The sequence below is a fragment of the Sphaerodactylus townsendi genome, linkage group LG07 (genome assembly GCF_021028975.2).
Source record: "Sphaerodactylus townsendi isolate TG3544 linkage group LG07, MPM_Stown_v2.3, whole genome shotgun sequence".
Taxonomy (NCBI): Eukaryota; Metazoa; Chordata; class Lepidosauria; order Squamata; family Sphaerodactylidae; genus Sphaerodactylus; species Sphaerodactylus townsendi.
This window is the reverse complement of record NC_059431.1, coordinates 10,860,049-10,884,663: the sequence shown is the minus strand read 5'-3', so window position 1 is coordinate 10,884,663 and position 24,615 is coordinate 10,860,049. Positions and strand designations below refer to the sequence as shown.

Below are 24,615 nucleotides of genomic sequence, written 5' to 3'. Positions count from 1 at the left end.
GACAGCTACTAGTACCGGAGGTATGATGCAAGACTGCTTGCTGTAGCTGGAAATATTTTGCTCGTCCACCTCAAGGAGGAGCAGCTTCTTCAGAACTAACAGTCCTCCTGTAGATGTGTGATAAACTGTGTGATTACCGCCACTTTTAAGTTTTCACTGTATGTGACAGAGCAAGGAAATATCATTGGAGGGTGTCAGCCCTTAGAATGCAGTATGTTGTCCTAGCTCAGGGATCTGCAACCTGCGGCTCTCCAGATGTTCATGGACTACAATTCCCATCAGCCCTTGCCAGCATGGCCAATTGGCCATGCTGGCAGGGGCTGATGGGAATTGTAGTCCATGAACATCTGGAGAGCCGCAGGTTGCAGACCCCTGTCCTAGCTGGTGAGTTTAGTTCATTCCTTGGTTTATTCAGAACAACTTTGTCACCTGCCCATTTCAGATTCTCTGCAGCTGTGAAAGCTGATCACATGATTTCACATAGAGGCCGCACGCTGTAGGTGTTAAAAGCAGGTGGACTAATCTGGAGAACTAATCTGGATTTGTTTCCCCGCTCCTACACATGAAGCCTGCTGGGTGACCTTGAGCTATTCATAGTTCTTTCAGAACTCTCTCAGCCCCACCTACCTCACAAGATGTTTGTTGTGGGGAGTGGAAGGAAAAAGGAGTTTGTAAGCCACTTTGAGTTTACTTACAGGTGAAAAGGGGAAATATAAATTCAAACCTTTGTTGTTGTTGTTGTGGGTTTTCCAGGCTGTGTGGCCGTGGTCTGGTAGATCTTGTTCCTAACTTTTCACCTGCATCTGTGGCTGGCATCTTCAGGGGTGTGTTACTGTGATACACCTCTGAAGATGCCAGCCACAGATTCAGGCGAAACATTAGGAGCAAGATCTACCAAACCACGGCCACACAGCCTGGAAAACCCACAACAACCAGTTGAATCAGGTCGTGAAATTCTTCGACAATACACCAAACCTTTTTGGTTTCTGTGGCAAATGGTTATATCCCCTTTTATCCTGTATAAGCAGTGATCCATAAGAAGGATGCGCAGCTTTAAATAGTGGTTGCAGGTACCCACACACTTCAGGAGGAAGATAATCTTTAAAATATAGGTGCTGTTCCATACAGTAGGGGGACATACACACTTTTCTAGCCAACTGTAAGAGCCGACTGTTGCTTTTGTTGTGGAATAGGACTTCTTGGCTTAGAGGAGGGGCCATGTGGGATTACCTGCACGTGCAAGTTCAGCTGAGGTGAATTTTTACACACAGATGTTGTATGCATCCTTTTACAATTGGCACACAGTTTAACTTGGGCTTGGGAGGTTGCCATTTAACAAGATTCTCTTCTGCAAACAGGTTGTGCCTGGCGGAGACCAGCTGCCCTCAAGAGGATAATTACCCCAGCAGTTTGTGCATAAAAGTGAATGGGAAACTTTTCCCATTGCCGGTAAGTTCTCAAATATTTGAGGAGAGTCTCTCGGGGCTAAACTTGAAGGCATAATGCAGCGTTCTCCACCTTTTACCATCAAAGAGCCCATTAGTACGTCAAAATTCAAAACTAGAGATCATCAGAGCCTGTATGTAAGAGAGCCTGTTGGCATAACTGAAACTAAATAGCTTACCGTATATACTCGCGTATAAGTCGACCCGCATATAAGTCAAGGCACCTAATTTTACCACAAAAAACTGGGAAAACGTATTGACTCGCGTATAAGTCGAGGGTGGGAAATGCAGTAAATTTCAAAAATAAAAATTGATGCCACTGTACCGCATCAATTGAAGGCATCAATAGAGTTCAAATGTTTTGAATATTTATTTCAAAGAAAAACAGTAAACTGGCTCTGTAAGTGGAAAAGAGGGTCAACAAGAACAATATGGTATCAACAATAACTTTAAAAGTACAAAACCTTAGCTCAACCAGCTAACCAAGCTTAAAACACAAGAGTTAAAAAATCCCTCCAAAACTGGATTCCCTCATCATCATCTGTATGTCCAAAATGTAACCCAACTTAGATTTTAAGAGGGATGTTACCTTGCTCGAAAATCTACTAATAGCTCCTATTGAAAACAATGGGGATGGGGCATCCCCTTTGGGGGCCCATAACTTCGGATCCTGACCCAAACTTCAACAAACCTGGCTGAAATCATAAAGAGACTCTCCTTGATGATATTCAGCCAGGTTTGGTGAAAGTTTGTTCAGAGGGTCCCAAAGCTATGGGACCCCTCAAAAGGCAGCCCCATCTACTAATCGCTACCATTGAAAAAACAATGGGGAATAAGAGGGCAACTTCACTTGGGGGTCCATAACTTTGGACCCCTGAACCAAACTCTTACCAAACTTCTTGGCTGGTATCACTGTAGGAGGCCATCTGAGGGTACCCTGAAATTTTGGTGTCAGCTTAGCATAGAAACTGCTCTCTGCTGGCGTCACAAAGTAAAAAAACACACACAAAATTTTTACCGACCCGCATATAAGTCGAGGGGAGCTTTTCAGCATTAAAATGTTAGCTGGAAAAAATTGACTTACTCACATGAGTATATCACGATGCAATTATGTTACCAATATTGACAGGTTGGATTGATAATCCATTAAATTTTTGGTAATGAATTAGGGTTCAGCAACCTATGGCTTTCAGAATTCATGGATTCACAACGACCAGGCCATGCTGGCAGGGGCTGATGGGAATTGTAGTCCATGAACATCTGGAGAGCTGCAGGTTGCAGACCCCTGGTCTAAACACTTGGCTGTTGCAAGAAGTGGCATATAGGAGATTTCACAGTGATATGCAGAGGAGTTCCCTGCTCAGTTGCTCAGTACACTTGGATTATGCCATGCAGCAGTTCACCTCTGCTTTTCTATAAAGAATCTGTAAGAATCCCCTCCATTCTGAAACTTATTGATTTGTTACTAAATTTGTGTGCTACCTTTTCCTTTAAAGCATCTATCTTTACCTTCCATTCTTATCCCTTCTGGTTATTCCAGCATCCCACCTATGCTTCCAATATGTTGGATAGTGCCGTCAAGTCGCAGCTGACTTACGGTGGTCCCATATGTATTTAAGGCAAGAGAAGAATAGAGGTTGTTTGCCTTTGTTTGCTTTGCATAATGACCGTATAATGAGCCAAACATGACTCAAATGTAGTCCTTAAAATCAGTTTTTTAAAGTTAAGGTGTATTATCCTTCCATTATACCTTAACTTTGAAAACCAATTTTTTTTGGGGGGGGAGAGGAAGGATGCCTTAGTCTAGCTAGTCCAGGGCAGCCGGATCTTGTCAGATTTCAGAAATGAAGCTGTCAGCCCTGCTTAGTACTTGGATGAGAGACCACCAGGGAAGCCCAGGTTACACACCCCAGCCTGATATGTGTAAAGGAATATTTAATTCAAGCAATGTCTCTCACTTTGCCAGAATAAGACAGCTTACACATTTAAAACTAACAAAATGCATTATAAATTATCAAAATGCCAACAACAAGATACAACCTCAGAGTGACATAAAGTCCTGTTTGAAGGCTTTCCAGGAGCTAGATGTTTTGAAAGCTGCCAGAAGGCCTGCAGGGTTGGGGGCATAATGGAATTTTCTCTTGCAGGCTCGGGGCATCTTGGTGGGTGATTCTCCACCCCATTTCAGGGAGGCAGGAACAAGAATGTTGTCACTTCCTGTCCAGGCTTGGCATCCATCTTAGCCAGTATTTTTCCTGCCTAGACAGGGAGTGCACGGAATTCTTGGTCGCTGGTACCTAATTCCTAGTTTTTTGTCTATATTTGTCTATATTCGTCACTCTGTCCTATTCTAACTACCTTTATTCTTGTCCTTCACATTAATTTTCCTTTCAAGTCTGTCAGTGTCCTTACGTTTGGTTTAGTCTGTGTTTTAGCGGTAGATTGGGATCCCCTCAGGGACTCTTCCTGCCCAAACTCCAAAATGGCCGACGGCCGTTTCTCTCCCCCTCAGGGATATCACCTCTCTGTGCTTTCCCCAACTTTCTAGAGCAGGGGTAGGGAACCTGCGGCTCTCCAGATGTTCAGGAACTACAATTCCCATCAGCCCCTGCCAGCATGGCCAATTGGCCATGCTGACAGAGGCTGATGGGAATTGTAGTTCCTGAACATCTGGAGAGCCGCAGGTTCCCTACCCCTGTTCTAGAGTGTTGTAAATAACCCAGCTGCTTCTGAAGAAGGAAAATATTTTCTGCTTTTCAGGGCTATGCTCCGCCACCCAAAAATGGGATTGAGCAAAAGAGACCTGGGCGACCACTGAATATCACATCGCTAGTTAGGCTCTCCTCTGCGGTGCCAAATCAGATCTCCATTTCCTGGGCATCTGAAATTGGAAAGGTAAGTTGGAAGCTTTTTGTATGCTGCGAGATAATTGCCTGTAAAGAATTCAGCACAGTTTCAGGTAAGCATAAATAGTGTCTTTAAGGAACACACTTTCCATTGGGTGTTTATATTTGGATGTCCCCTGTGGAGACCCAGAGCAGCTTATAACATTGTTCTCCCATCCTCCCGTTCTATCTTCAAAACAACCCTGGGAGGTATGCTAGGCTAACAGAGCAACTGGCCCAAATTTGCCCAATAAGCTTCTGAGGCAGAGAAGGGATTTGACCCTGGCTCTCCCAGATTCTAGTCTAACACTCTAACCACTGGACTGCACTGAAGAGAAGAGTTTATATTAGTTAAAGTGAAGGGAATCAACAGCTAGGTCCGCAGTTCTTTGGGTGTACTTACACAAATGTGTTTAACCGCTTCAGGAAAAAAATTGAGTCCAGTGGCACTCTCAGGATCAGCCAAATTTTATTCTTGGTATAAGTTTTCATGTGCATGAGCACTTGGGGAGCGGGTGGGTGTTGGCGTTTTCTGCCTCCCTGTTCTGCTGGAAATCCTTCTGAAGGTAGCAGGACTTCACCGTCCCCAGCCACCAGGGGCTGTAAAATGCCAGCTCACCCTACCTGAAGTTTATGCCAGGTTAATGGAAGATGTGGGTCATAAGATCATTCTCAAGGGAAATGTGACAGCAAAAAGTTTAAGAACCACTGAGGGATCTGTGCAATTAGTTGGTATATGACATTCCTTTTTTTGTTACTGTTTCCCTCAATAGAGTTACTCGATGTCTGTGTATCTGGTGCGCCAGCTCACTTCGGCCATGTTGTTACAGAGGCTGAAGCTGAAAGGGATTCGAAATCCTGACCATTCAAGGGCATTAAGTGAGTAGAGTGATTTTTCCTTTATTCTTGCATCCTATTTGTCATTAGCTCTAGAATTCTCCAGCAAAAGTAACTCAGTGTCTTCTTGGTGTACCATATAACTTAAATTTGAGATAAAGCTCGATACAGCCGGTGGTCAGGAGAGCATGCTTTTCAAAAAGCCAGGGCCACATTAAAATTCTAAAGTGTTACGTAGACTTGACTATACTCCGTTCAACGTAAAAGAACGAAGTTCGGCTGGCATTCATAAGAACATAAGAACAAGCCAGCTGGATCAGACCAGAGTCCATCTAGTCCAGCTCTCTGCTACTCGCAGTGGCCCACCAGGTGCCTTTGGGAGCTCACTTGCAGGATGTGAAAGCAATGGCCTTCTGTGGCTGTTGCTCCCGGGCACCTGGTCTGCTAAGGCATTTGCAATCTCAGATCAAAGAGGATCAAGATTGGAAGCCATAAATTGACTTCTCCTCCATAAATCTGTCCAAGCCCCTTTTAAAGCTAACTGAAGTGAAAGGATCCAGGTTCCGCCAGGGAAAATTGTGCTGATTCTCTTTTAGCCTTAGAGAATCGTATGTAAGCACTGCTTTTCTCAAACCATTATTGCCTGCAGTGTCAAACACAGAACTTTGAAAAAAGATCATTTATGTTGTCCCATATGGCAAGTTGTCTCCAGTGGTAAATTATCTTAACAAAAAACTTGATCTAAAGCTCTGTGGAGAAGAATGGAAAAGGTATTAAGTTCAGATAGGTGAAGAAGTAGAAGAATGTCAAATATTTTCTTTGCTTTGTTTAAAAAATAAAAGCTCAAGTTAGAACAAACTTTTTTCTTTAACTGTGCAGTTAACGCTTGCTAAAGAGTTCATTTCGTTCATGAAGTCTTTGTTATATTGTTAGTAAGAAAAGGAATAACGCTCTCTCAAATATTGAGGAAAGTTTAAGTGGACATAACGTCCGCATTTATTTTGTGAACTGTATTTGTTTAGAAAATTGTAACTTTTTTGTAATTGAATTGAAAACCAACGAAGTTATTAATTTTTTTAAAAGCAAAGTTTCAAACAGTGGCTTGGTTCAAAACAAAACAGGAACAGTATAGCCTTGTGAACAGAAGGCAGAAGAGCGCACAAAGTCACGGAGAACGCTTTCTGCAAAGCCATGGTTTAGCAGTTGTGCAGTGTTGTGGTCTGTTCCAGGCTGATCCGTCATGTATAATTCTTTAAAGCATCATCTTGTCTTTTTACCAATCTCTCTAACAGTTAAAGAAAAACTCACTGCTGACCCAGATAGCGAAATTGCCACAACCAGCCTTCGGGTATCGCTGATGTGTCCTGTAAGTATAGATGTGAAATCATGCAAATGATCCTTTACAGGGAGTTCTTGGTCGCATTTAGCCTTACTTAGGGAATTACATTAGCTATCACCCGAAAAAAAAGAGGGGAGGGGGTTATGGATGAGAGATTTATTGAATTCTAAAAACTCATATTATAAACTGATACCACAATGGTCATTGTAACTAGTGGTTACCTGGATGGAACCTCCCTTTGAGCCTTATCAGCCTTCTCCATGGGGTGCCTTTCCAAGACGAGGGCCCTCCAGAAGGTGTCACTTCCACCAGGTGGGTAGGTGAGGCGGCTGCTCTCAGAATTGATCCCCCATTTCTAAAGTAGTTTGCCAGATAGTTTTGCGTCCTAGTTTAGGCTTCTTCCTCAAAGTAGTATTCAGATTTTGTCCAGCCCAGGATACTGTGTTACCTGTTCTATTCCTGCAGCCTTCCTCCGAAGCAGAAAAGAAACTCCATTCATTGGTTGTTAAAAGAATGTTACTATATTACAGTGGTGGCGAACCTATGGCACGGGTGCCAGAGGTGGCACTCAGAGCCCTCTCTGTGGGCACGTGCACAGTCACCCCCACACACACATCTAGGCTGGCCTGGGCCGCTGGGCTCGATAATTAGCATTAAACCGAAGACCTAGTTTTGGGGAAGCAGTGTAGGTCATCCTGTTAAGCGCTGTTAAACCCCACTGATTTTCATGCGAAGAACTAAAGCGCGATCCTTTACCTGGAAGTAAGCTCGGTTGCTGGCAATGGGGCTTGCTTTTGAGTAAACCCTCCTAGGGTCATGATTCGCCCGTTGGAAGAGTTGCACGGTTGCTTCAAAGCAAAACCACCGACTACCACCAAGCTTACTCCCAAGTAACGCACCTTTTTTCTAAACTAAAACCTCGGTATTCAGGTTAAATGGCCGTATTGGCACTTTGCGATAAATACGTGGGTCTTGGGTTGCCATTTGGGCACTCGGTCTCAAAAAGGTTCACCATCACTGCTATATTATCTCAGTAGGACCAGGCACTTTAGGAAGTCAGGGTCCCTTTTGGGGTGCTGCTATGGGCCCAAGAAGGGCAAAGCATCTCCACCTCAAAATGATCTCCAGATGGATGGCAGCAGCAGGGAGCGCTGTCCTTTTCAGATTAAATCTCATTCAGCAAGAGCCCAGGGAGCATCGACTGCCTTCTACAGAAGGGTGCTACTTCTGGAATTACAATTGATTGTTGATAATATTTATTTTATTTTACATGCCTGGGGGGTCATTGAGGGAACAAGGATTCCATTAAGGGATCGATGACTGAAACCTTGAAAGAAGTGTGGTACCTTGAGGGGGGAGGGTGAAAAAAGGAGTCCACGCTGCGCTAGAGAAACCTACCAACCCGCCCAAGCTCTGCTGAGGGTTATGTGTGGATTGCAGTTCTAGGCTTTCACTGACAAGACAACACTGTAATGCAACCCAGTGTCCTCACAAGAGTCTACGAATGGATTTCCTTTTTTCTCTGATTCCTAATTCTTTGTCTTCCCCTCCCCTTTTTCTTTCCCTTTTCATCTGGCCGGGGCCCCAGCTGGGGAAAATGAGGTTGACGATTCCCTGCCGAGCGGTTACCTGTACTCACCTGCAGTGTTTTGACGCTGCCCTCTATCTCCAAATGAACGAGAAGAAACCCACGTGGATCTGTCCTGTGTGTGACAAGAAAGCTGCTTACGAGAGTCTCATATTAGACGGGTCAGTAAGCCGAGGTGACGGTGATACCTTGGGCTTTTAATTGTCTTTAAAATTCCTTTTTTAAAAAAACTTGCTCTGTTTAGTGAAGTAATAACCTATATCAGGGGTGGCCAACCTATGGCACTCCAGATGTTCATGGACTGCAATTCCTATGAGCCCCTGCCAGCATGGCCAATTGGCCATACTGGTGGGGCTGATGGGAATTGTAGTCCATGAACATCTGGAGTGCCATAGGTTGGCCACCTCTGACCTATACAGTCCATTGCCAGAAGTGTTCTCCCAATTCTCACTCCATAAGAAATCCGTGCTGGCAAGTCACTGGCAGGGGTTCTGAAACTAGCTTCACCGAGCCGGAAGGTGTCTCCAAGTCACAGGAGATTTTTGGGGATGCCGTGGCATAGGGTCTTCAAGGCAAGAGATGCTCAGAATAGATTTGCCATTTCATGCCTCCGCATGAAACGAGACAGTTCTTGACAGAGCTGAGACTGGCCTAAGGTCACCCAGCAGGCCTCGTGTGGCGGAGCGAGGAATCAAACCCAGTTTTCTAGATTACAGATTGCCGCTCTTAAACGCGACACCACAGAGGTGACCTGCTTGTACTTTTTGCTGGTCCAATTGCCTTCAAGTACAAAGCACAGCTAGTTTACGTTCACCTTTAATTGAAGTGCTGTGATTTTGAGAGAGAGGTTTTGCTAAATCACTTCTCATTTTTGAGAACTATCAGTTGGCTGTTCCTTCCCTCCCCCTTTAAACAGAGGCTGGAGGGCCATCTGTCGGGAGTGCTTTGATTGTGTGTGCCTGCATGGCAGGGGGTTGGACTGGATGACCCTTGTGGTCTGTTCCAACTCTATGATTCTATGATTGGTTCCCCCTCCCCCCCCCCCCCACGCTATAGCTTTGTATGGACTTTTTCCTTCATGGGTTTTTTTTTTTTGAGGTGGGGGGTTAATGTGATAGCCCCCCTCAGTGCGACTGATGGAAGGCAATCGTGAATGTTCACTCGTGTTTTCCAGGCTCTTTATGGAAATCCTAAGCGAATGTTCAGACATCGATGAGATCAAATTCCAGGAGGACGGAACCTGGTGTCCCATGAGGCCAAAGAAGGAGTCTGTGAAAGTTGCTGGCCCACAATGCACGAAAATAGAAAGTAAGTGATGCGTGAGGTCAGATCCTGGGCTTCTGGGGGTGGGCGGGCGAGTGCTGCTTCCAGTCCACCTCTGGATATTTGCACCTGTGAAAGGGATAAAAAGCATATTTGAGAAATATGGGGCAACAGCTAGGGACCGGATTACGCTGGTCCTATACCAACTGCACTGGCTGCCAATCGAGTACCGGGTCATGTTTAAAGTTTTGGTATTGACCTTCAAAGCCATTCGCGGCCTTGGCCCTGCTTATCTGAGGGACCGTCTCTCCCTATATCCCCTTTCTAGGCCCCTCCGCTCGTCGGAGGCGGACCTACTGGTGATCCCTGGCCCCAAGGCGATCCGGCTGGCCTCTACAAGGGCCAGGGCTTTTACAGCTCTGGCCCCTACCTGGTGGAACAGGCTTCCAGGTGAGATCAGGGCCCTGCGGGACTTACAAAGTTTCCGCAGGGCCTGTAAAATGGACCTGTTCCGCCAGGCGTTTGGCTAGCCGGGATGATGTCAACATCCGCCATAAGAACATCTGGCCTCCCGTGGGTACATAAAGGGGGAAGGAGGGGTTGTTTAGTATTTTATAGTATAGTACAGCCATCTGTAGTTAGTATTTTATATATTATTTTATTGTAAATTATATATTGATGTTTTACATTGTTTTAATGTTGATGGACACCGCCCTGAGCCTTTGGGGAGGGCGGTATACAAATATAAATAATAAAATAAAAAATAAATAAAAATAAAAGCTAGATTTGAGTCCAGCAGTATCTTAAGAGATTTTCGGGGCAGAAGCTTTTGAAGTTTGGACTTCTGCAAACTTATGGCCCAAAAGGGCTCCAATCCAGCCATTCTGCTGCAGACCAACATGACTGCCCTCCGGAACTACCTGAGACAACTTATCCTTCTGATATGGGATCCTTCTCCTATGAAGGAGATCAGCAGAGCAATTTATTGAGGGAGCTTGGCCCCACAGCCGAAGGTATAGAGAGCTTTAAAACAGTTAACCTTTGCAGAACGAAGAGAGCCCCAGTGGCATCTTAAACACCGAAGAGGGAGATAGAAACTCTATTAAACATCCAAGCATTGGGAGTTGTTTTGTGGTCTTCTTCCTCGGGGCATTCTCCTCCTTTCCAGGCTCCGGCGTTGTCGGCAAGCCGTGCTCCACGCCAGTGACCAGCAGCGATGCCGGCAAGAAGAAAGTGGACGTCATCGACCTCACCGTCGAGAGCTCCTCCGACGAGGAAGACGATATGCCTTCCAAAAGGAAATGCATCTATATGTCCGAAATGCAAGCAAGTCCCACCAAAGGGTGTGTGAATGTTCTAATGAATAACGAGGCGTTTGTGCTCGTGCTCGGTCTGTTCTGTTACCCAAAATGGTGGGACGCAACGACCCGCTCTGGTTGGGGAAATTAGCTGTAGAGCAAAAGGTCGCTTGGTGTAGCTTAAGGAGCATTGGGTAACTTGATCGATATATATTGCCAGTGTATACGGGTTTCAGCTCATCGTAAAAAACCAGCAGATAAAATAAATTTTGGGGTTTTTTTTGAAAATAAGAAAATGGAATAAAAATAAATTCCCACTCACAATCACTCAGTTATTGGGTGTAAAACAATGTACAAGTCTTCCTAGGACAGTGATGGCGAACCTTTTGGAGACCAAGTGCCCAAATTACAATCCAAACCCCACTTATTTATCACAAAGCGTCAACCCGGCAATTTAACCTGAATGCTGAGGTTTTAGCTTAGAAAAACCGGTTGGCTCCCTCTTCTTCCGCCCCACCCACTTGAGCAGGGGCCAGCCTGCTCTAGCCTCCAGCAAGTCCTGCGTGCGCCGCTCTGTGCCTCTCTAGCATCTCTGCCTCTCTGCGCCCACCCCCGCCCCCCCAGGCAGCAGCTACCCAGAGCACAGGCACCAGGCCAGCCAGCCGAGTCCTCCCTGCTCACCGCGGTGCACGCACGTCATGCTCGGTGGCCCAGGCCAGCCTAGGTGTGTGTGTGTGTGGGGGGTCATTTTCTGCCCCCCACATGACAAACTCTGTGTGCGTGTGCCCTCAGAGAGGGCCCCGAGTGCCACCTCTGGCACCCGTGCCATAGGTTCGCCATCACTGTCCTAGGATGTAATTTAGAGGTGAAAGATAGGTTTGGTATATATAGAGAGAGAAGGGAATGGGACACTATAAGATTATATTTACCAGTCTTGTGGACGTCTCGGAGACTGAGACCTAATGACCAGCACTAGGCTCTCGATCAGGGGTCTGCAACCTGCGGCTCTCCAGATGTTCATGGACTACAATTCCCAATTGGCCATGCGGGCGGGGGCTAATGGGATTTGTAGTCCATGCACCTCTGGAGAGCCGCAGGTTGCAGACCCCTGCTCTGGATGATCAGCACTGATGGAACAATATCAGCAGCATGGTAGTACGGTATGTGATAATATTGAACACCTAACTGGGGCCTGAGGCGTGCCTTTTATAGGGAAAAACGTGTCTCCGGGCAAAGGAAATCCTTGAACCAAGGATTTTTCCTGTCGTTCCAGGTGAGGCAATGGCCTTGAGTGTCAGACTATTGACCTGATGGCCGGCCCATTACGCAGTGGCGTAGGAGGTTAAGAGCTCGTGTATCTAATCTGGAGGAACCGGGTTTGATTCCCAGCTCTGCCGCCTGAGCTGTGGAGGCTTATCTGAGGAATTCAGATTAGCCTGTACGCTCCCACACACGCCTGCTGGGTGACCTTGGGCTAGTCACAGCTTCTCGGAGCTCTCTCAGCCCCACCTACCTCACAGGGTGTTTGTTGTGAGGGGGGAAGGGCAAGGAGATTGTCAGCCCCTTTGAGTCTCCTGCAGGAGAGAAAGGGGGGATATAAATCCAAACTCTTCTTCCTCTTCTTCTTCTTAATTGATTTTGCAATGTTGGACACTAAGCAGGTAACAGCCCTTAATGGGGGTTACCAGATGGTCAGGAGAAGGGTGAGGAAGACCCTTGAATAGGTTAAGAGATACAGACGAAAGAGAACTGGTTTGTCCAGGGGTGCTGCTATTCATATTCAAATGCAGTTTCCTGAGTAAGTGCCAGTCATGAGGTTGAGAACATAAGAACATAAGAACTAGCCTGCTGGATCAGACCAGCGTCCATCTAGTCCAGCATTCTGCTACTCGCAGTGGCCCACCAGGTGCCTTTGGGAGCTCACATGCAGGAGGTGAAAGCAATGGCCTGCTGCTGCTGCTGCTGCTGCTGAGCACCTGGTCTGCTAAGGCATTTGCAATCTGAGATCAAGGAGGGAGGAGGTCATTTGGGCAGTCTTGCCGAGAAGGTCAAACACAGTCCCCATATGGAGTTTCTGAATTCAAACAGGCTGCTCCTTTCAGGACACTGTTCTGCCAGGTCAGATAGGTCAGCAGTCCAGGCAGAGAGACCATTCCCCCTCCATGCCACCACAGGTCAGGTGGTTTACACTTTGTTATCCTTGTTATCCACTCTTCTTCAAGTGGAGGAGTGGGGAATCAAACCCGGTTCTCCAGATTAGAATCCACCTGCTCTTAACCACTACATCATGCTGGCTCTAACCGTTGTGGTGGCCAATAACAGGATATTGCCAGTAGGTTTCCAGATCAGGACAAGGCGTTTGGGTGATAGGAAAAGCTGAGAACTTTCATGACCTTGTGTGGCGTCCAGCCCACGGAGAGCAAGAGGGTGCTGTGGCCCGGGATTTCCCTTCTCGTATAACTAACTAACCGCCATGTTTTTTCTAACTTTCCCCCTGTTGTTTCAAAACAGGGTGCTCATGTACCAGCCGTCTTCTGTGCGAGTCCCTGGGGTGAACACAGTGGATCCGGCTGCTATTCCACCGTCATTAACTGACTACTCTGTACCATTCCACCACCCACCAATATCAAGTATCTCATCAGACTTGCCTGGTAGGTAGATGGTGTCTCATCCCCCCTGCCCCCAAAACTGATCTGATAACACTATAGGGGACTCCCCCTCAGATTGAGGGCAGACTTCCTTGTCCATTGTATTGTCGAAGGCTTTCACAGCCAGATTCAACTGGTTGTTGTGGGTTTTCCGGGCTGTGTGGCCGTGGTCTGGTAGATCTTGTTCCTAAAGTTTTGCCCACATCTGTGGCTGGCATCTTCAGAGGTGTATCACAGAGAGAAGTCTCTTACACACTGTGTACACACTGTGTACATACTGGACACAGTGTGTAAGAGATTTCTCTCTGTGATACACCTCTGAAGATGCCAGCCACAGATGTGGGTGAAACGTTAGGAACAAGATCTACCAGACCACGGCCACACAGCCCAGAAATCCCTTGTCCATATTTTCAAAGCTTTTCATGGTCTGATGTCTCCCCCCACTCTCTCTGCACTCACCTTGAGATATCCCTATCCCCATTGATTTCCTTTACCATTAGCCATCTAAAGGTTTCCTGCTCAATTTACTTTTTTTTCCATTCTACTCCCTGGTTCTGTCTGCCTTCTGGAACACTTGCATGGCCTGCCATCTCCTCTTGCCTTTCAAATTCTCTTTTCAAAACCCACCATTTCTGTAAAGCCTTTGGGGGCAGCCCCTTGATCCCATTCCCTGCTAAACCCCAGTACGTACACTTGAACCCAATAATGCTTGTCCGCAGCTTACCTTGTTCTGCTTCCTGTTCTGTGGCACAGTGGTAGAGCCTCTGCTTAGTGTTCAAAGGGTCCCAGGTTCAATCCCTGGCACCTCCAATTAAAAGGACCACATTGTGGATGATAAGACCCTGGAGAGCCCCCGCTAGTCTTAACAGACAATATTGACCTGAATGGGCCAAGGGTCTCGTTCAGTAGAAGGTGGCTTCATGTGTAGCACCCAAGACTGGGGCAGAGACCTGTTACCTCTTTGTCCATGTTGTGCACATTTTTGGCAACAATGCATGCATGGGGGAAATATCTGAAGGCACAGATCCCTTCTCTCCCTGCCCACCCAAACCCCCCTTCTTCTATCATGTATAGACAACTTTTGAGTTTTATTCCAGACTTAAATGTCCACGCTTGTTGAATATGCGTTCGGAAGATCACTTTGTTCAAGACCCAGGTGGGATCTGTCAAGCTTCACTCCCGAGCTCTGTCGTCAAAATCCAAAATCGGGGAGGCCTCCCCGCTCTTGAGTGGGCTTTCGAGAGGGGAGATGAGCTGTCCCTTATCTTGCTTTAACCATCTCCGTATTTGCATCCAAATGGTATCTTTGCTCCTGCTCTTTAGAAATTATCTGATGGAACTTGCAGCCCCGTATTAGTACTGCATTTTTCTTGCCTTCATTCTAGTACCTCCATTCCTTTGGAGTCTTGGCAATCATCACTATTTGATGAGTCTCCAAAGTTAGACCAGCAACGTGTGTGGAGGGGGGACGGGGACGAGGAAGTTGCTGTTATTTCCTATACGAAGAAAATTGGGGTGGAGACTCTGAAACGTTCCCGTTTTGCTGGTCGTGAGCTGGCCAGCACATTTACTCTGCCACATTCCCTTGAACAAGTTATCCTGAGTCCTTTTTCAAGGCTGTTTAGCTTCCTGATCAGCTGCTTAAAAGACACTGCTGGTGGCTCAGGGGTCAGTTCTAGAGCACCTGCAGAAATCCCTCTTGGACAGAAAGAACAGGAAAAATCTTGAAGACCTGTGACTGGCCACCTTAAGTTGTCCACCCTAGCATAATTTTAGGGACCCTCACTTTTGAGAGTAGCACGTCGTCAAAGAGGTATTGATTTGAGAGTGGGCTCTTAAATAAAGCGGTTCTCAAGTGGGGCGCCCTCTGAAGTCTGAGGTAGCCTTGAAGGAAATCAGTTGCCTGTTTTTCTCAAAATGGCTGCGTCTCTTCTCTCTAGGTCTGGATTTTCTTTCCTTAATCCCAGTTGATCCGCAGGTAAGTGTTTTGACTATAAAAGATTCAATGGTTTCTGATACTCACATGCATAATCTAAATTAAGGTGGAATAATTTAATAGCACGAGGGTCCGATTTGTAGTTCAGTGCCCAGCCCGCCTGCTTCAGAATCTTAGAAGTCTTGCTTGTGCTTTCAGAAGCAGACAAAATTGGCGGAGGGAGGGAGGGAAATGCTTCTCCTGCAGTACCTGAAAGATTTATCCTGATTTTGATTCATTTGTTGGGAATGCTTATTCTATGGGTGAAGACCATCTGTGGAGGAGGGGAAAAGGCATGGTGTCGTTGTAGTTAGCCCGAGACCTGGGAGATATAGGTGCAAGACCCTTCCCAGTCATGAGATTCATTGAATGACCACTTTAGACCTGTCACTTCCTATAGTGATGGTTGAGATAAAATACTGGAGGGAGAGTAATGTACCCTGGATGGGACCCCTCAAACGAAAGGGAGAACCAGAAACTAGAGCACAATGTCTGACTCGTGTATAACTGTTTTCCTCAGTTTTTGAACACAGCTGAACTGAACTTGACTGCGTTGCAAAAACGTGTCCATAGAATCCCCTGGAGGAGGCGGACATCTTGGATGTGGGGGTGATTCCGGCCCCTTCTGTCTGGGAGGCAGGAAGATGGTTTTTATCACCTCCGTTCAGAGGTCTAGGTGCCATCTTATTCAGTATTTTCCCTGCCTCTCAAGGGAGAGCACAACATTTGGCTAGGCGCTTTCACTTTTACCCTTCTCTACTTCTCTTACTACCTTTTGTCCCTCTTTTCTGGCTTTGTGTTTTGTCTCCCCTCGCCCCCCCTTTGTTTCTCGCCTGTCACGTGCTCAGTGTAAGAAAAGAGAGTTAGGAGAAGCTAGCAAGTTGCAGATTTCCCACCTTTTCCGTCTTACTCAAAATGGCGGACCATTCCTTCTCTCCTCAGAGGGAGACGTTTTCTAAAGGGACCCGTGAGGCTACAGCCAGAGCTACCAGCTCCCCCCCAGGAAGCCAGCAGGATGACCCGAAGCCCAGAGCTACCGCTTTCTCCCCGGAAAGACGACGGGCCAACCCAAAGCCCAGAGATACCTCTTTCTCCCCGGAAAGACGACAGGCCAACCAAAAGCCCAGAGCTACCGCTTTTTCCCCAGAAAGACGACAGGCCAACCCGAAGCCCAGAGCTACCTCTTTCTCCCCGGAAAGACGACGGGCCAACCCGAAACCCACAGCAACCTCTTTCTCCCCGGAAAGACGACAGGCCAACCCAAAGCCCAGAGCTACCGCTTTTTCCCCAGAAAGACGACAGGCCAACCCGAAGCCCAGAGCTACCTCTTTCTCCCCGGAAAGACGACAGGCCAACCCGAAGCCCAGAGCTACCGCTTTCTCCCCGGAAAGACGACAGGCCAACCCGAAGCCCAGAGCTACCGCTTTTTCCCTGGAAAGACGACAGGCCAACCCGAAGCTCAGAGCTACCGCTTTTTCCCCGGAAAGACGACAGGCCAAACCGAAGCCCAGAGCTACCGCTTTCTCCCCGGAAAGACGACAGGCCAACCCGAAGCCCAGAGCTACCGCTTTTTCCCTGGAAAGACGACAGGCCAACCCGAAGACCGGAGCTACCTCTTTCTCCCCGGAAAGACGACAGGCCAACCCGAAGACGGGAGTCACCTCTTTCTCCCCAGAAAGACGACAGGCCAACCCAAAGCCCAGAGCTACCGCCTTCTCCCCGGAAAGACGGCAGGCCAGAGTCACCCAATTCCCCCCAGGAAGCCGGCAGGTTGACCCAGGGTTGGAGAAGATGGCCCCGGAACACAAGAAGTGGTGCCTGCAGAAGTGCAGCTGTTCAACCTCCCCACAGCGCGCCAGCTCCTCCACCAATGTTTGCAACCATTCCTGCAACCTGGGCTTAGTCGGCTCAGAGACTGCGGCGGTTGCCCGGACTTCCACCCTCAGGCAAGATCAGAACATCTCGGGGGGGAGCAGGGAAACAATTGGGAATCAGCCGCGTTTACTCCCGAGTATACCCATGACCTGGCAAGAGTTCTCCCCCAGCGATTTTGCTCTTTTACTAAGGGAATCAGTTCGGCATGAGAGGGAACAGTATCACCACGGCAGGGAAGACAGACCCAGGGCTCCCAAACCCCAGTCTCGTTCCAGATCACGCTCACCCCTGCCTAGATCCAGGGACAGATCCAGTCAGCAGGATCCACTCTCCCTTCCAGATGAGGTTGCTGGGGAAGAGTATGAGGGGCCTGACCATTTCTCAGACTCCAGGTTCTTTAAACCGGAAGATCTCTCCTACCTTATCACAAAGACCATCTCAGCTTTAAATTTACAGGACCCTGCGGACGCTGAGGATCCCTCGGGTCCCCGCTCATCCTCCTCTAAGCCAATTAAAGGTTGCCCCGAGGGTAATGAGGCCCTTTCCCCCCATGTAGATGATAACCAGCTATGTTTCCCTCTCCCAGAGTTTTTTGAGAGATGCATTAGAAGGGAATGGAAATCCCCAGCGTCAAACAAAGGGGTTTCCCCCCTACTAAAAAAGCTTTACGCTGTCCCTCCGCATGTGGACAGGATGCTTCAAATGCCTTTGGTGGATGCCGCTGTGGTGGCCCTTCAGTCGGGAGGGCTCGGATCCAAGGATGGCAAGCTAAAGGATTTCCAGGATAGACATTCAGACAAGGCTCTCAGGAGAGCGCACGAATCGTTGGCCATGGCCATGAAGGCGCTCATATGCTCCTCCACCGTTGCCAGGGCAGTCCTCTTATGGCTTCGCCAGCTCCTTGATATGGTCCACCCCAAGGAGCGGGGCATCAGGGAGGGACTGGATCTCGTTCTTATCGGAGCCTCCTTTTTGGCCGACGCAACTTCCGATGCCCTCGTCCTGTGTTCCCGTTCCATGGCTTACTCGGTGGTTGCAAGACGCAGTCTATGGCTCAGAGCCTGGCAGGCCGATGCACACTCCAAAATGGCGGTCGCAGGCTATGACTTCCACGGCACCATGCTGTTTGGCCGAGATCTGGACCAAGTCCTTGTCGAAACAAAAGACAAGAAGAAAGTTATGCCCAAATTCGTCAGGTGTGAACGGAACCAGCCTCCATCCAGAAGTACATTCAGATCCCATAGGGCCCTGCCTAGGATGCCCAGAGATGGCAGACATCCACCCTGGCAGCAGCAGGAATCCCTGCGGAGGCGTGGGACTTTTAGTCCCTTCAGGAAGCCCAAAAAGTTTCCCAGGACGGACAAGACCTCCAGACAATGAGTACAAAGGGATACTGGTCAGGGGTCGCCTTCTCCACTTCTGAGACCAGTGAGAGGTAGACCAGAGAGGTCGTGACCAACGGTTACATGATAGAATTTGCTCATCTTCCCAAACACCGGTTCCTCCCGTCCCCGATAAACAACAGACCCAACAAGGTGCCACAAACCGCCTCAGCGATTCAAGACCTTCTGGAGATCTGGGCGATAGAACCTGTCCCCACAGCAGAGAGATTCTTGGGTTTACACTCACTTCTCCACAGTACCAAAAGAGGAACGCCAGCATCCTGGAGACTCTTGAAAGCGGTCTTCCAAATCCAACCACCACAGACCGATAGGTTTCCATCTTGGTGACTTCATTCTGTCCTCTCAGCCTTGACGTGTTCCCCCCTTCGAACCTCTCCAATTTATTTGTTTATGTTGGCTTAGGATGAAAATCCTTTTCCTAGTGGCCATTACATCAGCCAGATGGGTTTTCGAACTCAGTAAACTCGAACCTATGTGTTTTTCACAAGGACGGGGTTGTGCTGCAAACCGATTTTACGGTTAGACCCAAGGCCAGTTCGTCACTCCAACTCCGACAGGAGATTGTTCTTCGTACCTTCTATCCCAATCCTTCGCGACCAGGTGAAAGACTCTGGAATAACTTGGACATTTGTCATTCCCTTGAAGCCTTCATTCTCAGAACAGAGGAGATATGGAAAACCCACAGTCTCTTCGTTAATGTCGCTCCACCTTAATGTCTACGGTGACAGTTAGCACTACACTGAAAGCCTGCATCATCGAGGCCCACAAGGCAGCTAATCTACCTGCTCCTCCTGGCATTATGGTACATTCGATACATAGCACAACTACTACTAATGCCCCTCCTGGCATTATGGTACATTCGATACTTAGCACAACTACTACTAATGCAGCCTTCAGAAAACACGCCATGGTAGAAGAGGTCTGCAAGGCAGCTATATGGTCATCAACGTCCTCATTTGTTAAATACTACAAACCACAGACTTGGGTGGAAGCTTAGACGGCCTTTGGTAGGAAGGTCTTAGAGCACAGGTGTCAAACTCGCGGCCCTCCAGATGTTATGGACTACAGTTCTCATCATAGTGGGAACTGTAGTCCAACTGTAGTCCATAACATCTGGAGGGCTGCGAGTTTGACACCTGTGTCTTAGAGCATGTCCTGGAAAACTAATGTTGACCCACCCTGTTGGGGGACACTGTTGTGGGAGGTGCAACATCCAAGATGTCCTCCACCTCCAGGAGAACGGTCCATTGGACACTCACCGTAAAGGGCCCTTCTCCTGGTAGGCAAGGAGGACATCTTGTCCCTCCCATGATCATCGTTAGTTTTCCCGGTGGTTCTCGTTTTGCATTTCTTCGTGTTACTGTTGTTATTGTTGTCCTGTTACTTCTTGTTCTATGTTGCCTTCTGCTTGGCCAGATGGATACTGAATAAGTTGGCGCCCAGACCTCTGAAAGGAAGTGACAAAAAACGACTTCCTGCCTCCCAGACAGAGGGGGTCAGAATCAGCCCCAATTCACAGCGAGTAGCCAATGGGCCGTTCCCTGTGGGCTTCCTACATCAGATTTGTTGGGGTCAGTTTTGTTGAGAACCTCATTTGACTAATTCAGTTTTTATTTATTGGCAGTCCCAACTGAAGATTTTGAGAGGTGGCTTTCAATGTGCCTTTTTAATAATCATTTTATCGACACTGCCCGCCGCCTTGAGTCCCGCAAGGCAGAAATGTGGCTAACAAACATTTTAAATGAAGCAGATGGCTGGAAACCCTCAAGGCTTCCTGGGGGGGCACGTTAGTTTGGCACCCTTTTGTGTACAGTTTTGTAAAACCCAGCCTTTGCTGGTAAAGTTCTGGAAATACGGTTTTCCGCAGGGGGAAGCGTACTAGGGCAGTTGTCGGTTTCTATGCTTTCCTACCAGAAGGCGGGGTCTATAGGAGAGCCTTGTTTAGTCTGGAAGCAGGGCAACGTACAGTATGAACTGGTTCCTCGCAGGCCTGCAGAGGCGTAGCTCCAAGGAAGGGGGGAGCGCAACGCACCGGGGGGGTGCCCCTGTGGGGATCTGGTGGGGGCGGGGCGGGGGGCAGAAGACGAACCGGTACACTGGGCGTTTCCCCCCCTTGCTATGCCTCTGCAGGCCTGTGTCTGGAACCGGAGCACCACTTCAGACAAGATCAGTGAGCGTGCAGAAACCCGTCCTAGCCGAGCATCTTGGCCTTTCCGCTGTTGTTTTTTTCCGCTTTGTGCCTCTCCTCTCTCCTCCTCACTTGCTCCCTTGTTTGTTTCAAGCAGTACTGTCCGCCTATGTTTTTGGATAGCCTCACCTCCGCGCTGCCCACAAGCACCACCCCCGGCAGCATCATCACCTCCACCAGCCACCAGGAGAGCAGCACGCGCGTCAGCTCCTCGGGCCGGAGCGAGACGGCCGTCATCACGAGCAGCGGGGCCAGCATTCCCGACATCATCTCCTTGGACTGAGAGCGAGACTCTTGCCCGCCTGTCCGCCCGCATGCACGGACCTTACAGTGGGGTATTTATTGGCGGAGAGGAATCCGCAGATTGTGCTGCCCTTTGCGAGTGGATTTAACAAAACCAGACCAAGAAGAAGAAAACGAGACTGCAAAGGATGTCGTTTCCCTTTTTGCTACTTTGGAAGCGTACGGTCTGCTTTGGAACAAGCCAGCCATTCAAGCTCCTTACGAAGAAATCGACATAACTTTGTTGCTGCATGGATTCTGGGGTGGGGAGGGGCTCCTACGTGGATTTTAATTTGTTACAAACAGCAATAATGTACAAAACAAACAAGCCACCCTTTTTTTTCTAACGCAGTAAGCACTTAATTTCTCTGAGTTGCTAAGGACCTGTATTTAACCCAGTCGCGAGGTCGAAAGGAAAGCATTGTGACGTTTAAAGGATCGTTCTGCTTAGGAATATGTCTTCAACGGAGAAGGAAGGTGGAAGTTATGGGAAATAACCCCTGCGTGTACTTTGAGCTTCCTTTGTGCCTTCCCGTCCCCACCACGTCTCCCGTCTTGTTTAGAAAATCTGGAATGGTTCATTTGTGCTCCGACGCCGCTCAGTGGAAAGTGCAACGGAAAAGCCCAGCTTGAAAAGTGACGTTTCCCCCCCCTCGGATGATTTGCGGGGGAAGAGAATGCTATGCAAAGTCAGCTTCACGCATATCCATGTTCATAAAAAGATGAAGGCAGAGTCTAGCGATTACCTTCAGGACTGGGGCTACTAGTTCTCCTTGGATGAAGGAAGAGAGACTTCTGCTCTATCTGCAAGCCGCGGCCTACAGAACGGCCGGTGCTTCAGATGTGAACGTAGAGCGACGCCACGTTTTGCCTCCATTATGAGATGGAAACTATTTTTGTGTGTGCGGTTTCATGGTAACAAGGCTGATACTCTGCTCCCTTCAGAGCAGCTGCGGGAATGGAATTTTTCATTGCATCAATCATCTTTGCCAAATCACCTTTTTTTAAAAAAAAAGCCATTTCCCCACTTTAGATGCTAATGGATACTTTGAGCTGCATGTGTACAGGTAGCTTTCCCCTCTGTACAGGTCACCCTAAGGAGGGTGTGCATACGGTTTTTACCTATCAGTAGCCAATTCCTGAGCATCTTGGGAACGAGAACGCAAAGGGAGCTGATGTGCGGCTCCTCCACCTGTAATGTTCTCGCCCTCCCTTTTTCCAGACCTCATGCTGGGAACTCTCCGGTGGTGGCAGAAATATTTGCGTTGGCTTTTTTAGTTATAATTAAGGATTCAGCTGTTTTTTCATGGCCAGGTGGAACATGAGCAGCATCAGTTGTCAAGTTGGTCAACAGGTGCAGCTTGTTGGGTGCGGTGTTGACAGGTTCAGAGCACATAGCATCCTACCTTGACCGGTCTTTAATAAAAGCAGCCGGGGTGGAAATGCAGGCTACCACCCTTAGTGGTTGTAAATTCATGGCCTCTTGAAGGAGAAGTCATACTGACCGATTTGGTCTCCGCTAGAGGCCTGCAGATCTTTCCACTTGAAGTAATTATATAAGGCAGGAGTCTGCAACCTGCAGCTCTCCAGATGTTCATGGACTACAATTCCCATGCCATTTGGCCATGGTGGAAGGGGCTGATGGGAATTGTAGTTCATGAACATCTGGAGAGCCGCAGGTTGCAGACTCCTGATATAAGTGGATTTCAGCTGATGTTGCCTCCAGCACCTGCATTTACTCCTCCGTAGTTACTAAAGGTAGTGGTACTTTATTAAAAGCCATCCTTTCCAGTAATCCCCCCCCCCCCCCCCGGCCATTTCTCTTCCCTTCATTTCTTGATGTTAGCTTGTTAAGAATTAAACTCTTCATCCTCCTACTTGTTAAACACTGGATCAAGTGCAAGAGTTTTTGGGGATTTTTTTTTTTTGGTTAGGCAAGTCATCAGTGGTATTCTACAAATACCTGTCCAGACAGAAGTGTCTGAATTGTCAAATAAACACATTGTGTCCCGCTTCAGTTCCTCCCCACCACCCCAACCCCAATGATCTCTTTTTCCGTTAAGCTGAGCCGGCAGCTCGTAGGGTGAGATCTTGTACGTCATCCAAGTTCTGTGTTGGCTAATTTTGTACTCACTGAAGTAATCTGGTATCCTTGGTCCCAATTAAAGCCATGCTGGTTCCTCATACCCTTTTATGTTTGTGTGTTTTGCTGCTTTGTGGGTAACACGAGCTTCCGCAGGCCTTGACAATCTTTCTTGGGACTTAGGAGCTGGTCGCACAATTTAGTAGTTAGATTTGTGTGAATCACAACTTTCATAGAATCATAAGAGCCGGAAGAGGCCCCAAGGGCCATCAAGTCCAACCCCCTGCAATGAAAACACTCCTGACAGATGGGCATCCAGTCTTAAAACCTCCAAAGGAGACTCTGACTGTCAGGAAGTTTGTCCTGATGTTTAGGTGGAATCTCTCTTCCTGCACCTTGAACCCATTCCTCCTGGTCCTAGTCCCATGCTGGCAGGGGCTGATGGGAATTGTAGTCCATAACATCTGGAGTGCCAAAGGTTCGCCACCACTGTCCTAGTCTCTGGAGCAGCAGAAAACAAGCTTGCTCCCTCGCCAACATGACATCCCTTCAGATACCTAAACGTGGCTAATTTAGAAGCCAGCGCTGTCCCTTCCACTTCCTCTGTGTGCCCAAAGCCCACTGATAGGCAGAGCCGGCAGCATCATCCTCAAGGTCTTCCCTTTAGTTTATGGAAGGTGGGCTGGCCTCTTTATAATGCCCCAGCAGGCGAGCCAGCCAAGTGTTGTTAGGAAATGGGTAGGGTTGAGTAGGGCTTCTGGTTGACTATTGCAGATCCACCTGGCTGAGCAGATCGGTTGTTTTGGCAGCGGCTGCCACCACCACATGGATCTGCACTGTGTGGCTGAATTTAAGCAGCCGCCGCCATTTTTTGTGGCTGCATTTTCTCTGCCTACAGGTCTAAAAAGGTTGTGGAGCCGTCCCAGCTCTCTCCAGCCATCACCAATAAACTTACCAAAGCCCCGACTGACTTCAGCTCCTCTAATCGAGGAGACAGAAGCACTGTGGGATCTCTGCTGGCTTCAGAGGGAATTGTGAATGCCTCCTAGAAGACAGCCAGTCCTCCACATGGTGGGCAGGAGATGTGGTTGCTGTGACAACCGCTACACCAGCAACGTCATCCAATAGCACTCCTCTTTCCCTGGCTCACGGCGTGAGTAGGGTGGAAACGGTTATCCAATCCCAGCCAGCTTATAGCAACCCCCACAGGATTTTCAGGGCAAGTGGCAAACAAATGGTTTGCCACTTTCTGCCTCTTCATAGCAACCCTGGGCTTCCTCGGTGGTCTCCCATTTGAGGGCGGACCCTGCTTACCTTCTGAGTTCAGGTCAGTAGGCTGCTTCTACCAGTGATAAAGGGATAGATACACCAAACATACTGGGCATTGCAAATGAAATTTATGGGTGGAATGTTATCCTAGGCCAGTGATGGCAAACCTTTTTGAGACCGAGTGCCCAAATGGCAACCCAAGACCCACTTATTCATCGCAAAGTGTGAACACGGCAA

The 24,615-nt window shown here is 48.1% G+C and overlaps 1 protein-coding gene across 2 annotated transcripts in view; it reads left to right on the top strand.

Moving 5' to 3' along the window:
• Positions 1-23,212, top strand: part of PIAS2 (protein inhibitor of activated STAT 2) — a 36,889-nt gene extending 13,677 nt beyond the window's left edge. Inside the window, exons 4-14 of one of the 2 annotated variants that reach the window (XM_048503294.1) lie at positions 1,194-1,253; positions 1,359-1,449; positions 4,206-4,340; positions 5,104-5,209; positions 6,460-6,533; positions 8,095-8,255; positions 9,269-9,402; positions 10,526-10,700; positions 13,167-13,306; positions 15,244-15,281; positions 20,839-23,212. In XM_048503294.1, coding sequence (XP_048359251.1) covers positions 1,194-1,253; positions 1,359-1,449; positions 4,206-4,340; positions 5,104-5,209; positions 6,460-6,533; positions 8,095-8,255; positions 9,269-9,402; positions 10,526-10,700; positions 13,167-13,306; positions 15,244-15,281; positions 20,839-21,027 — 1,303 coding nt within the window. In that variant the 3' untranslated portion in view covers positions 21,028-23,212. Of the gene's footprint in view, positions 1-1,193; positions 1,254-1,358; positions 1,450-4,205; positions 4,341-5,103; positions 5,210-6,459; positions 6,534-8,094; positions 8,256-9,268; positions 9,403-10,525; positions 10,701-13,166; positions 13,307-15,243; positions 15,282-16,220; positions 19,566-20,838 lie in introns of those variants that run through there. The other variant, XM_048503293.1, reaches the window with a different exon arrangement.
• The last annotated feature ends 1,403 nt before the right edge of the window (positions 23,213-24,615 follow it).